At 43.2% G+C, this 15,269-nt stretch overlaps 1 protein-coding gene across 4 annotated transcripts in view; it reads right to left on the reverse strand.

Moving 5' to 3' along the window:
• Positions 1 to 15,269, reverse strand: part of AGPAT4 (1-acylglycerol-3-phosphate O-acyltransferase 4) — a 125,922-nt gene that overhangs the window by 34,689 nt on the left and 75,964 nt on the right. For all 4 annotated transcript variants that reach the window (XM_084624141.1, XM_084624138.1, XM_084624139.1 and 1 more), the window contains 2 exons: positions 11,099 to 11,260; positions 7,116 to 7,269 (listed from right to left, as the gene is read on the reverse strand). In XM_084624141.1, coding sequence (XP_084480267.1) covers positions 7,116 to 7,269; positions 11,099 to 11,260 — 316 coding nt within the window. The remainder of the gene's footprint in view (positions 1 to 7,115; positions 7,270 to 11,098; positions 11,261 to 15,269) is intronic.

Raw genomic sequence — 15,269 nt, forward strand, 5'->3', positions numbered from 1 at the left:
CTTTTCAAGGTCTCATATTTTAAAAGCCTCTTAGGGTAAAAAGTGCTTATTAATCCCTGTATTACATCTTAAAGGATAAAAACAGTGGTAATGAGACAGTTTAATGCGACTTGTGCAATAAGGAGTCTGTTAGGTTAATCATTACTTAGCAGCACAGAAACCATAAAAACAGGATCTACCCAGCATTCATTCTGTTGTCTTACCCTATATACATAACAGTTAGCGCTTGTCTTCAGAGGAAGAAAATAGATTCCTTTTCCGTCTGACTAACCTAAAGTATGATAATCAGTCCTGAAGGGAATACTTTTTAAGGATATAAGCTCATTTGTTGCTTGCACGACACTGGCAAATAAAAGACATAATTAATATTGTACTCTGGATTAACATTGTTATTGGGAAGTGAAGTAACTGTTCAAATTAATTCTGTTTGTTCAAAGCTTTTCCACTTGGTAAGCACAGACAATGCACAATGTGTAAATTTATAAAACACAACAAATAGAGGTGTCAGAAAAAGACTGAACAAGACCAGAATTTGCCAGAAAGTTTCTATAAATAAGGTGGCATTAATACAAGTTGCATTTTCTTATTCAAGAATTGGTCATGTTTGTGCAGAATATGGGAAACAGATATTACTTTTTCTTTTTTTTTTAAAAAAAGTAATACTTTATAATCCATAACTAGAGTTCAGCAGGAAGTGGTTTTCCCTTCCCATGTGAATTTTGGAGGTTTCAAACAATTTTCCCATGCCGAATTGGGACCAAAAAAAAATCAAAGTAGTAACAATTTTCAAAAACTGAAATTATTGAAATGAAAACATTGAAATTGACCCAATCCAAAACCTTTTTTCATATAGTAAAAGTGTTTCTTTTGATTCTGTCCTATTTTATTTCATCATTTCTTTTACTATAAATTTACCTACATTTCAAAACAAAGCATTTTCAAACTGAAAAACAGAATTTTGTTTCGAAAATGTTGAAACAGGACACTGAATTTCCCATTTTAAATTTTGGAAAAAAAAGAAAAGAAAAAAGTTTAGAAATTGCCATTGAAACTGTCACAGGGTCCCTTTAAGAAGGAACTGGGTCAGTGCATCTGTGACTGGACAGCTGACCTCAGTTAGGTTTAAAAAAAGGACACCTGGGCTTAACGACGGGGGGGGGGGGGGGGGGAGAAGAGAAGAGAAGAGAGATGAGAGAGAGACGGACCAGTGTGTCTGAACCACTGAGCTGCAAGAAGCAGAAAGTTCTCTGGGAGGGGCTACCAGAGTCCCCTGGGAGAGGAGGCAGTGGGAACCCTCTGGGGGAAAAGGGCCTCCAAGAGGAAATTCTTGGGGATGGTCCTCAGTGAGCTGAGAATGGAAGACTCCTGCAGGATGCCCTGAAGCAGGACAGAGAGGTAAAAGGGAAAATCCCCTGGGAGCTGTAGCCCAAATGGGCCAAGGAACTGTGTGGGTATTTTGCTTATGTTGGAGAAATAAAACTGCCTGGAAAGACTGTGCGTGCGACAGTGAGTTCTTTGTGAGCTGGGGAGAAGGCCAGCCAATTACACCAACCTTTTCCCACAAAAAGGTTCAGTTTCAATGAACTGTTATTTTCTGACAAAAATGTTTCATCAAAAAAATTCCTGACTAGCTTGAACCATACACTTAACAGAGGTTTCTTCTGTCCAAAACGCTGTTTGCTTTGCAACGCTTAACAATGTGAGTGAATCAGGCCAAGGACTGTTTTAAAATTGGAGACAGGCCCTTTCCAAAATCCCAAATCCCTGAGCTCCTGAGCTTTGGGGAAGTCTAAATCTTGATCAGCACTGTATGGCTCAGGCCCTTGTCTACTTTCCTTGAGGAGACAGTGTTCTCATTGTGTTCCTTAGTCCTTCATTGCACATGTTGGTCAATTCCTACATAAGACACATACCCCCTCTCGCCTTCATGTAACTGAAAAGGACTACATTGTGCTGCCCAATTTGCAAAAGACAAGGTTATCACTGTCATAAAAGTTAAACAGTCATGTTATCTGCCTCTCTTGTGAAAAGCTCTACAAAATCTGAGAGATACCTAGCACATTACTCACTGCAGAATATTTTGTTACAGATAATTGTTCAAGATATGCTTGGTGAAAATCTGATCCTGTTGAAGTCAGTGGGAATTTTGAGATTGACTTCAATGGGGTCAGGACCTTTTGAACTGAATTAGGTTGTCTTACCTATGCGTTAGTGGTCTAACTGCACACATATCCACCATTCCAAAAGGATTGCTAGGTCTGGGCTAGCTATCAATACACAAATAAGTAGCTCTATCCATTTTTGGTTTTCACAACAGTTTTATTTGCTACAGGCTGCCATGCACCTAAATCCCCAGAAAATAACTTGCAAAGTTGTGTAATCATTGTACCAAGACCAACTAAAGAAGAGACAGCAAAGAGACAACTGTGATGAATCACAAAAAGAAAAGGAGTACTTGTGGCACCTTAGAGACTAACCAATTTATTTGAGCATGAGCATTCTGTCTGTACTACTTCCGAATTGTAGACAGTTTTATTAAGTTTTCTCATAAACATACTGTGTCCTGGAAAGCCTATATGTATATGGATGCAATCAAGGCTTGTCTACACTTTAAAACACTGCTGCAGCTGGGCTGCTGTAGCACTTCAGTGTAGACATTACCTATGCTGACAGGAAGGGTTATGCTTATGCTCAAATAAATTTGTTAGTCTCTAAGTCTCTCAAGTACTCCTTTTCTTTTTACAGTACTGTACTGTATTTGCCTGGATTTTTTGGGTTTTGGGTTTTTTTTTGGTCTCTCCTGCTGCCTGGTTGCGTACTTGCAGTTCCAAATGAGGTGTGTGGTTGACTGGTCAGTTGATAACTCTGGTGTTCGTAACGCTGAGGTTCTACTGTATAAAGATTATGGGTGATGTAAACAAGCTTTTTGGTGAACCCCTGAAATGTAAAGAAAACAGTTTTGGGGAGTTCAGAAGAAAAGGGATCTGACCTAAACTGAGGTATCAAACCAAATTAGGGGTTTTGTAAGAAAATGGGGGAACTAGTCGGGTAGTTCCCATGGAAGATGAGGCCCACAAATTAATAGGTTTAGAAGAATTCTACTAGCTCCGCTCCTCTGACCTAAAATCGTGGTTAACGGACAAGGACAAGAGACATAACTGTAGCCAGGAAGTGGGCAATATGCGGATAGCTGGCCCAGGTTTGATAAAAAAAATTCAAGGGACAGTGGCACAAAGTTGAATGGAGAAGGAGAATGGGCTAAACACAGACCTGTGAAGGGAGGCAAACCCTAATTGGACCCAACAAAGGAACATAGGGATCTGAAATGCTTTTACTGTAACAAAAAAGGTCATAAGATGTTACACTGTCCAGTGCTGGAGAGACCAGGGGCTAGTGATAGCCTACAGTGGGTCCAGGGGGCAGTGACTCTACCAATGGAAAACCCAGATCCAGCCCTGACAGTCAGTAAACCTGATTATTTCAGATGCAAAAGGAGAATGAAAAGTTTCCCATTGGAGATGGATGGGGAAAAGGCCCAGCGGTTGAGTACAATGGAGCCCAAGTAACTGGCACACCCAGAGGTGGTGGACTCCTCAAGAATCATCCCTGATATTGTCATGACCATTCAGGGAATAATGCCAAACCAGGGGCCTAAGGATGTCAGGATACACTCCCAGCTACTGACAGAGGTCTTGCTGACGAATGACTTAGAATCCTGGCTCAAGGCCACTTGTGTGGTTACTCGGAGTGTAAAACAGAAAGCAGCAGCCCTTGGCTCTGACCCTGGGCTGCAAGCTAACAGGCAGAGAGGCAGTTCTGAGCTGCTGCCTGGCAACCTAAATACATGCCCTGGGACTGAGCTGAATCCAGCTGATGAACTAGGGTGACCAGACCGCAAGTGTGAAAAATTGGGACAGTGTGGGGGGGTAATAGGAGCCTATATAAGACAAAGCACTAAATATCGGGACTGTCCCTATAAAATCAGGACATCTGGTCACGCTATTATGAACCCGAGGGAAAGTGGGTTCCAGTGACCAGGCTGAGTCAAGTTGCCCAGCTCCTGCTAGGGAATTCCAACAGTAACAATTGACTTACCCCTCTCCAGAAAACCTAGGGTTGCAGCTGACTCTCCTGGCAGCCCTCTGACAGGAGGTCACCTGGAAAGGTTTCTCTGGGATCAGCTGCTACTCTACAGGGAGTGTATGCTCCCTGGGAATGTTGAGCCATGGGGAATACTGAGACAATTGGTGGTACTGATTTAGGCTACTCAGCCTAGCCCATGATATACCTTTCTCAGTGCACTTGGGAATACAGAACACTAAAAAGCACTTACTCCAGAATATCTACTGGCCTTGGGTTTCTGAGGCAGTGCAAAAACACTGCAAGTCCTGTGACCCATGCCAGAGAGTAAGGAAGGGCCAGGACAAGGGTAAGGCTGTCCTAATTCTCATTCCCATCATAGAGGAACCCTTTCAGACGGTTATGGAGGACCTTGGGGCGCCCCTTAGCATAGTTACCCAGATGGAGAAAAAATATATTCTGATAGTAGTAGTTTACACTACCCGCTATCCAGAAGCGGTAGCTCTGTCCTCTATAAAGGCAGACAAAATGACTGATGCCCTGCTAGAAGTATGTAGCCAGGTAGGGTTTCCTCATGAGGTTTTGACGGATCGGGGGCAAACTTTACATCTGTCCTACATGAAGGGACGAGAGAGAGATGTGGGATTCAACACTTCTGGTCACCTTCCTACCACCCAGATTAACAGGCTATTCGAGAGATTTAAAGAAACCCTTCAAATGTTGAAAATTTTTGTGGACCCACACCGCAGCGACTAGGTTAAATGTTTACCTTAGCTGGTGTTTCCCTATTGGGAGGTTCCCCAGAAATCCACAGGATCCTCCCCTTTTGAACTGCTCTCTGTATGGGAGGAGAGTACAAAGCCCCCTGGCCCTAACGAGAGAAGAGTGGGAAAGTACAACCTCTCCCGACGAAGAGTACATAATGAAGCATGTGTTGGCCTTTCGGGAAATACTCACTGAGTCCCTGCATTTCACCCAGGAGAATCTAGCTTAAGCTCGGGACAAACAAAGTTTGATATGATCACACTGCATATGCTTGGACATATGATACAGCTGAGAAAATTATGGTGCTCATTTCAGTGCACAAGAATAAATTCCATGCTGCCTGGGAAGGACTGTTTTAAATCAAACATTTCAATGAGGTAAACCATGTGGCTGAGCTATCTAAATCGCTCCCATCGACACTGAGTGTATGTGTGAACATGACAAGATATTACGGCAGAGAGAATCTGGCCCTGGGAGGGGAAAGAGGAGGTTCTCCTCATAGATTTGGTAGCAGAAACAGGGGACAGCCCCTCCCTGGACTCCTCATCTCTCTCTGATCACTTAACCCCCACGTAGCAAGCAGAACTCAGAGCAAAGCTGCAGGCTTACCACTAGGAATTTTCCAATAAGCCTATACACATCTTGCCTGCTGTCCAATTAAAAGTTCATCCTTCAAGATTACTGGGAAAACAGCCCAGAGCCTGGAGAGAGAAATTGCCGATATGCTGGAGTCAGGGATGATCCAATGGCCAATAGTCCATGGGCATCCCCCAATGTACTGGTACCTAAGAAGCCTGGGTCAGAGTCTGTGGAGATTACAGAAAGCTCAGTATCATCATAACATCTGATACATACCCCATGCCTAGAACAGAGGAGATCCTGTCCAAGTTGGGAGGAGCCCCAATTCCTGACCACAACTGACCTCAGTAAAAGTTACTGGCAGGGGCCACTGGCCTCAGATGCTAGGCTTAAATCAGCATTTACCACCCTAATCGGGCTCTGAGTTCTTGGTCCCACCTTTTGACCTCAAGGGGGCTCTAGCTACCTTCTAGCAACTAGTAGATGATTTACTACATGGGATGGGGGTGTTTGACCTGGCACACACAGATATTTGCATCTTCAGCCAGACATGGGAAGAGAATGCGACCCATGTAAGGAGCATGCTTCACAGCATTCAAACAGCAGGCCTGACTGTGAAGATGGAGAAATGGAAGGTTGGAATGGCAGAAGTGGGGTCTCAGTCACAGAGTGGGGAGGAGCTGCATAAAACCAGAACCTACAAAAGTAGAAGCCATTAAGAATTGTCCCACTCCCAATACAAGGAAGAAAAGATACAATCGTGTATTGAGATGTCAGGATATTACAGGAGATTCGTCCCTCACTTCAGAACCCTGACTGCCCCATCACTGATCTATGTAAAAAGGGTGAACCAGGATCTGAACACTGTCAACAGGCCTTCTGCGAACTGAAGAAAGCCCTGAGTACAGACTCGGTTCTGGTAAGCCCAATCTTTGACACATCATTTGTGGGTTTTAGAGACACCTTTGACATAGGTCTGTGCCCATGCAAAGGGATGAAAAGGGGGGAGACACCTCATTATGCATCTGAGCAAGAAACTGCTTCCCTGAGAGAAGGCCCTCAACAAATTGCAGCCCTATCTTTTCAGATGTTTCATTGTGTATACTGATCACTCACTTGGTTGCATCAAATGAAAAGATGAATGCCTAGTTGCTAAAATGGAGCCTGGTGTCCCAAGATTATGATATGGAAATGCTTCAGGTTAAAGGGAATGCAAATTTGGTCACTAATGCTCTGTCCAGGAAATAAGTTAGTGGGTCCCTGTGGTGTCCTGGACAGCCACCCTTGTTAATGTCCACTTGTCTAAGGGGGAGATGAGACAGATGTGAGACTTGAAAGTGTAAGTAGTTCAAACAACTAGATTTAAATGTGCCAGACAGGCATGGACTTTGGGGACAATAAGCATTAAATGGGTTTCCTGTCCAACCTTCTGAAGCTATGCCCTTAGGACAGGGCCATTGAACGGTGATTACCAGTTCCAGAGTAAGCAAAAACAAGTTAGCAGAGCCGCCACTGTGAATTTTGCTGTACAGTCCTAATCCATTAGTCTTTGTGAGCTGGTAGAAATATAGATCAATGGGGATTCTAGTTTAATTTTACAGACACACATTCTAGAGGAAAAAGAACAAGGCAGGATGACAGCAGGAGACTGAAATGATCATTTAGAATTTGCTCTGTGACACTTTCCTTACCTACATTTCTCAAACATTGCACGGTGACAGCAAATCCCTTTGTCCGGGGCAGCAGATGATACTTGAGCTTAGGCAAGCCTTTGGCTTCAGCAACCTGCATGCTGATTTGGTGCTTCTGCTCTGTGAATCTCGTGCCCTCACAGTGTATCAAGAACTGAAAGCAAGACAGGGCTGTAGTTACAAAACCAGCTCACACATTGATCACAAAACAAGCAGTCACTAGTTTGGGTTTCTTTAAACCTTCCTTCTTCTTAGCTGTATTTTGGGAATGAAGTGGGTGAAAGGAAACAAAAATCTTGAAATACCTTACTTTCCTCCCAATAGCTCTTTTGTCTGGTATTACAGCTCAGACTACGGTGATCTGTGGAATTTTGAGCAAGAAATGCAAGTGTTTCTTTCAATAAAGCCACTCCCTTTCTTATATCATCACAGCAGACCAAAAAAAAAAGTTCTCCAGTGATAACAGAGGCTGGTTACCATGAGGAGCACCAAGGCAGTGCACTAGGACTTCTGTTCTGACTGAGTAGTATACATATTATCATCATCATCTCCTCAAAGGGGATGTACTAGAGACAGGCCCAAACCAGAACTTCAGATTCCAACTCCCCTCAACTATGGGAAAGTTCAAATCTAGATCTCGATCCATATTTCATGGTTGGCCTCTCAGGCCCATTCCCAATAAATATTTACAGAAGGGACCCATCTGTGACAGTCTATACTATTATGTTCACCACTTTTACAAGACTACGATAAATTATGTACAAAGTATGCCTTGTGAGGTATCATTTGAAACATCAGCCTGCTGAACATTATTGTCCTAGTAAAGTATGTGTAGCAACACTATATGAGAGGTTATAAGAGTCTACTGTATGATGGTTACTGAAGTGTGTTATAATTCTGCGTAACACCCATGAACCAGTTTTTCGGAGACAAAAACTCACTGGCCCAGCCAGGTGTTAAAGAGTTATCACCGGCTTAAGCAGCCATTCTTCACTAATGGGAAGGTGCAAATAAGAAATTTACATTTAGTCACAGAGATGGTCCAACCCTCACATCCGCAAAAGACTACTTGTTGCCTGCACCCCAGTCGGGGGTAATTCTCAAAGAGGGGAGGGTGGTATGAGAGAGAGAAAGAGACAGAGTGGCCCTCATTTCACCTCTCCTCCATGGCATCACTGACTCTCAAATCACTGAACTAAGCGGGAAGGGTCCCAGGCTGAAAGGAGACTCAGCTTGTGAAATTTACAACAGCGTATGGCGAGACAAAACCTTTGCTTTTAAATTCACTTAGCTTAAGATATTAGCCTGCATTTTCCTCTTATTTTCTTTTGTAACCAATCCTGACTTTTATGCCTCATCATTTGTAATCACTTAAAATCTATTTCTGTAGTTAATAAACTTATCTTATTGTTTTGATCTTAACGAGTGTGTTTGGATTAAAGTGTGAGGGTACCTCCATTTGGGATAACACTGCTATTGCATGTATCATTAACTGCTGAAATGAACTTTCTATGAGCTTGCATTGCTCAGTAGTGTGCTAGACAGTACAAGACACATTTATGGGGGAACAAGGCTGGGACTAAGGATGTGCAGGTGTTGCCTTATATGTAATTCATGAAGGACTGGTCAGAGGGCTCCTGTATTTAGCTGGGGGTGAATTTGCATGCTGAAGGCTGGGAGAGCAGGCCAGGAGTGGATGTTCTGACAGCATAACAGTTTAAAAGGCAGCTCAGACTAGAGAATTAAGAGGACACAGCTGCTCAACAGTCCAGATTGTACCGTGGGTAATGTCACACCATCATCACTAATTTTCCACCAAGATGTCATTTTCTTCCACCTTTTAAAGTTCAATAGCATGGACAGCTACAAAGATACATGGGCTGTAAGATGCTGAGGAGGAAATAGCTTTTTGGGGAATAATCCCATTCACATTCCATCAATATAAACCATATAGCCTGAGGGTTTGATACCTGAACATAGTCATGACACAGTGCTCCCAATGAGATAACAAAGATCAGTTATTTTAATTTCCATAGAGAAGAGGAGCTGTACTAACCTGCATCATGGCCCTGTAGAGCCCCCCGGCTACAGCACAAGTAATTACATGTAAATGCATGTTTCCTAGTGGTGAGATGGGTGTGAACAAATCCTGGCTCTTAAATAGCCTTGGTGCTAGAGAGGAAGTATATGCCCATCCATTGGTTAGAGCACCAGCCTTGGGAGAGCTGGGTTCAAGTCTGTGCTCTGCTACAGACTGCCTGTATGACTGTCATTTAGTTTCTCTCCATCTCATATCCCCTTTTTACAGATGGGGAAAACAGCATTTCCCTACTTTACATGGGTGTTTCAAGGATAAGTACATTAAAGATTGTGAGATCTACAGATACTGCAGTAATGAGGGCCATATAAAATATCTAGAATGGATAGGAAGGGTTCTGGCAAGTCTTTAGGGGAGCCCATCCTTTTATTGTGTCCTAAGAATCTGACTACACTCTTCATAAGAGTATTGTACGCAAGACACAGAAGGTAATATTTCCACTTAACACAGCACTGGTGAGGCCTCAGCTTGAGTATTGCGTCTAGTTTCAGGCACCCACACTTAAAGAAAGATGTGAACCAACTGGCAGGAGTCCAGAGGAGAGCAACAAAAATGATAAAAGGTTTAGAAAACATGACCCAGAAGGAAAGGTTGAAAGACTTGGCTTGTTTAGCCTAGAGATGAGAAGGCTGAAGGGGGACATGGTAACAGTCTTCAAATACATAAAAGATTGTTATAAAAAGAGGATGGTGATCAATTGTTCTCTATATCCACTGAGGGCAGGACAAGAAACAAGCAGCTTAGTTTACAGCAAGAGATATACAGGCTGGATATTTGGAAAAACTTTCTAACTAAAAGGGTAATTTAGCACTGGAAGGTTACCTAACCTAGGGTGATTGTGGAATACATATCACTGGAGGCTTTTAAGAACAGCCTGGACAAACACCTATCAGGGATGGTCTAGGTTTACTGCATGCTGTCTCAGTCAAAGGGATGGACTAGATGACCTCTTGAGCCATAGGCACTGACTCCATGGGTGCTCCAGGACTGGAGCACTCACGGAAAAAAAAATAGCGGGTGCTCAGCACCTACTGGAAGCCCTGCAGATGAGCTCCTCCCCATCCCTCCCAGCGCCTCCTGCCCGCCGTGATCAGCTGTTCAGCAGCATGCAGGAGGTGCTGGGGGCGGGAAGAGGCAGGGCGGGGGTTTGAGGGAAGGGGTGGAGTGGGGGTTGAGCACCCCCTGGGAACTATGGAAGTCGGCACCTGTCTTGAGGTGCCTTCCAGCTCTACATTACTATGATTTCTATGATTCCCAGCTGCAGATGCAATTACGTTTTATCTATGAATGTGGTGAGGACAGAAAACTATAGACCCGTAAATGCAGTGCCACTAAACAGTGTCCCATCCTATATAAAATATACCATTTCTGGTGAAATTATTCATATATGAGAGCCTAAAATGTAATTTCCCCATCAGCACATGCATGAGAACAAATTGATTGCTGGAAGATTAGTGGAAAGTAAACACAAAGGGGCTGAGCATTGCCAAAGTGAGCTTATTTTTAAATGAAAGGAAATATTTTGTGGCATTTGACTAACTCTACTAGTAACACAGAGCAAGGATTTGTCCCACAGAAATTAGAGATGGATCATCTGCTCTAACCCCCAATGCACCATGCTCCTGCAGTATACACATCTTGTTAAATATGCAGATGAAGCATTCAGAAGGTGATGAGAAAATCCCTTCAGCAGGTCTAACCGGTTTCCTTTCTGTATCCAAGGTGCTATTCCTATCTCCTCATTGTTCTCTGACTTTTTCTGGGAAGTTCATGAAACACTAAAACAAATTCACAGCATTGGCCCAGTGAAGGCCTGTTGCAGTTATGTTCTCTGTCCCTCGAGAAACAACAGTGCCCTAAACTCCACTCCCCTGTCACCACTTACCCAAAAATTTTCAGGGTAATCCCGGATATTGAGCAAGCTCTGCATGACAATTTTCCGATCTTCCTCCCATTTACGCTTGCAGAAGACTATCTCTAGGAAATACCACATCCAACCAATGATAGGCACATAAGAAAGTTCCTTTTTTGCAAGCACTTTGGAACTCTGCAAGGAAGAGCATAAGAAAAGCATTACATTGTTTCTTTTAAAAAAAAATAAAAATCTGTTTATTGAATTTTATGGGTACATGACACACAAAGGGCCAAATGCCAATACACTGACTCACGCTGAATAGTATCTTACTGTGCAGCTTGTATCATTGGTTTTAACACTCAAAGGTTCTTCACAACATCAGGTAGGGAGCAGAATTTGGCCCCAACTATGTGCATAAAAGGAGGTTATATACAATTTTAAAAACCCACATCAGCTAAATTGTTTTGGAAAGCGAGGAACTCATGCAAGGGGTTAGGCTGCCAGTCACAAAGAATTAAATTCTTGATTTATCCAGAGAACCAGTACAGCATGGGCAGTGGCAGCACAAGCTCCTTTAAGAGATCCTGCCAATATGCTTCCATGCTGGGCTAACAGGATTAGATGTTATGAGGGAAAGAGAACTTCTTTTTGCAGGTCTTTGTTATTGAATCTGAACAATCTGTTGTTGAATTTTTTAACTGTCTGCATCACAATCAGCAGTCTACCCATACAACTTACAAAGTTCATGGGGAAAAATTTAGTTACGTATAGGCTTTTCTATAGCTCTCATCACCGTATTCCCTCAGCACCACTCATATATCAATGAATTTCTCTTCACAATACCCCCATAGAGAAAGGAAGCATTGGCTCCATTCTATAGATGGGATACAAAGAGATTCAAGTGACTTGTCCAAGGTCACGCATGTGGTCTATGATGAAGTCAGTAATACTACTCTCGAGTCCCAGTCCAGGGTCCTAAATGCAATACTTTCCTTCCTCTCAAAAAACAACCTTTCCACAATGTGTTTTATTGTTCCTTTCCTCCCTTCCTAACCAGCTCAACTCTAAACGGTCTTGCAGTTTGTTTGGTTATTTAATGGTCAGAATGAAGAATAAAGCTGTGTGAAATGTTGCTCCAGCACTGACTGAAATAAGTTCCATTTTCTACAGGGTAGATGCAGCAATAAGGGGGTCCATTGTGCATTTGTTCTATCATCATAAAGCGCTGTAGCCAAGTGCTTGGACATCAGATTTGACTAGTGACAATGGGTGAACTCGACATTCAAGTAATGACTATCAGAGATACATTTGCTTTTTTCATTACTATGGCAATAGAGACAACTTAGTTCTCGTCTTCTAGCCTCATCCTTCTTTTCTGCTCTCCCCACCTTAGAAAACTTCTGTAAGTAATTAAGCTACCTACAATACTAATGAGTCTAGAAGGCAAATATACGTCACTTAGCTTTATTAGTAACAGCCACACAGAAGCCAAGGAGAGCAAATGTGGGGAAGTCAACTTCCAAAAACTGGAAATAGGAATTAAATTTTTCCAGTCATCCAGACTGCAGCACACAGACCCCCGCTCTCCCTCCCTCCCTCTCAGTTCTATTAGTTAATTAGTAGTGATGGGCCCAAAGCAGAACCCTGAACCCTCTACCCTCACAGCTTGGGGTGGGGGGGTTTACCATCAGGATCTGAGCTTCATGGCTGAGGCCCAGCTCTGTTGATCAGTGATCTGATGAACACCCAGTTAAGAATCAATTTGTGCATGAATCTGGCCATTTTTGTCTCATTCATATTTGTACAAGTCTGATTCCAAAAATCAGTCCAGATATTTGATACTTACAATAGGCCCTACCACGCTGCAGCAACTATGCTGAGCATGGCCCAGCTCTCCAGGGGCCCTTCCTGCCCCTAGCATTGGTCCTTCCCGTATAATTGTTAGCTCCCTTGTCTCGGTCTCAGTCTCAGGATACCCCTGCATCCATTCCCACCTGCTAGGATACCTTTCTACCACCAATACTCATCACCTACTACCTAGGTATATGTTATTTGGATTGCCAGGAACCAGGTACAATGATGAATCCACTTCACAATATTTCATAATCATTAACCAACAAACCCTTCCGCCCCAAAGAAAAAAACCCATTGTAAACATTTGACATACTTAACATATTTAACTTTAAAGGGACGCTCTTCTTTTTTTTTTAGTTCAGTTTTCAGGTAGAGTACCCTTTAAATGTGGTGATTTCTTAACTAATTTGTTAGAAAAAATAAGGGTTTTTCTGCTAACATTCAGAACAGTCTCTTAAAATGGGCCTGAGCATGCAACAGTAACAAACATGCTGAGCTTCACTTCCCTTCTCCTCCCCGCCTGCCCCCCAACCCCCCACTCTTGCCTGATGCCTTTTTAGTTTCTGCTTTGCTATTACTAGTAAACACCCTCTGGCAGAGCCTGGGAAGGATATACATCAACAAACCAGTGAAACTCACTAAGTGGTCTCAAATGCACCAAGTACCAGAAAACAAACAGGAAAAAATTAGACAAATATTTTTCTTTGTCTTTCATTATAGTATATTTAGTGGTTATTTCTATCAGTAACTATTTTCAGATGGAAGCGTGACTTTCAAGTTGCTTGCGTCTCTTTAACATAACATTACAGTTCTTACAAAAAACAAACCGTCTAAAAGAAAAAAAAAAATGCACAGTTAAGGTCATATGTCAACTGCACAACCTGAACTCTGTTCCTTTAACAATACTTGCCCCTCTTGTTTCCAATCAAGTGCTGACCAGGAAAGGCTGCGAGGGTTACTTTGTGTTTTTGGAGCATTCTGGGATCCTCAGATAGCAGATGCTATAGAAGTGTGAAGGACCACAGCATTAAATGGGAAAGAAACCTCATGGGTGCATAGAGTGCAGTGTAAGGAAATGGGATGTATTGTATTATGCATTAATTAGAAGCAGTCACAAACTATACACTGCCTCACACTAAACAGTTACAGAGCTATATATCCACATTTAGAGCATGCCTGTTGGGTATTGTCAAGGTGTCTGCAGAAAGCCAACTGTACTGCATGAATATATTAAAGATTCCCCCTTCCCCCTGCAAAAACTCGAAGTGGACCTTGCACTGTGCCAAAAGATCAACAAATCCAGGCTGTTTCACACCAGCAAAGGAAGAAAATTTCAGCTAAGATCCCTCCCTGACAGTACCCTGACCCCAGATATTTAAATCTAGGAACCATTAACTCAGGTGCCTCAGCTAATCTCAGCTGCTACAACCATAAGGTGGGGAAGAACCATGTGGTATTCCAAATAGCCACACAGCTTTACAGAACAAAACCAAGCACCTTGAATTGCAGCTGGAAGCAAAAAGAAAGCCAGACCAGAATTAGGTAGGCCAGGGGTGGCCAACCTGTGGCTCTGGAGCCACATGCGGCTCTTCAGACGTTAATATGCGGCTCCTTGTAGAGGCACCGACTCCAGGGCTGGAGCTACAGGCACCAACTTTCCAATGTGCCGGGGGGCGCTCGCTGCTCAACCCCTGGCTCTGCCGCAGGCCCTGCCCCCACTCCACCCCTTCCTGCCCCCTCCCTTGAGCCTGCAGTGCCCTCGCTCCTCCCCCCTCAGCCCCTGGAGCCTCCTGCATGCCACAAAACAGCCGATCGGGAGGCGCGGGAGGCACCGGTGAGTGAGAGACGCAGGGAGCAGGTGAGGTGGGGAAGCTGATGACGTATTACTGTGGCTCTTTGGCAATGTACATTGGTAAATTCTGGCTCCTTCTCAGGCTCAGGTTGGCCACCCTTGAGGTAGGCAAACATGTTGCCCAAAAGAGGGAACAATCTTTGTCTTGTAATACACCGGTAATAGTCAATATGTACTGTACCGAAAAGCAGAAAAGATAAGATTGACCTGCAACAGGGCCACTGCAGCACAGCTTCAACGACAATTGAATACAAGGGTAACGGTGAAATTCTGCGTTATGCAAAAGGTCAAAGTCGATGATCTCATGATCCCTTCGGGCGGTAATCTGAGTCTACATAGGTTATGCCTCCAAAGCACAATAAAGGTTCTAACCATTTCTTGTCACCATCTACTGTTTAATTATGCTGTCTTAGCATATGCAAAAACTCAGAGTTACATGCGGTGGTAAATTCTCTATTCTCCCCCATTTTTGATTAAATAGAAAATGACATGCTG

Source organism: Lepidochelys olivacea (genome assembly GCF_965140295.1).
Source record: "Lepidochelys olivacea isolate rLepOli2 genome assembly, chromosome: 3".
In the NCBI taxonomy this organism is placed as follows: Eukaryota; Metazoa; Chordata; order Testudines; family Cheloniidae; genus Lepidochelys; species Lepidochelys olivacea.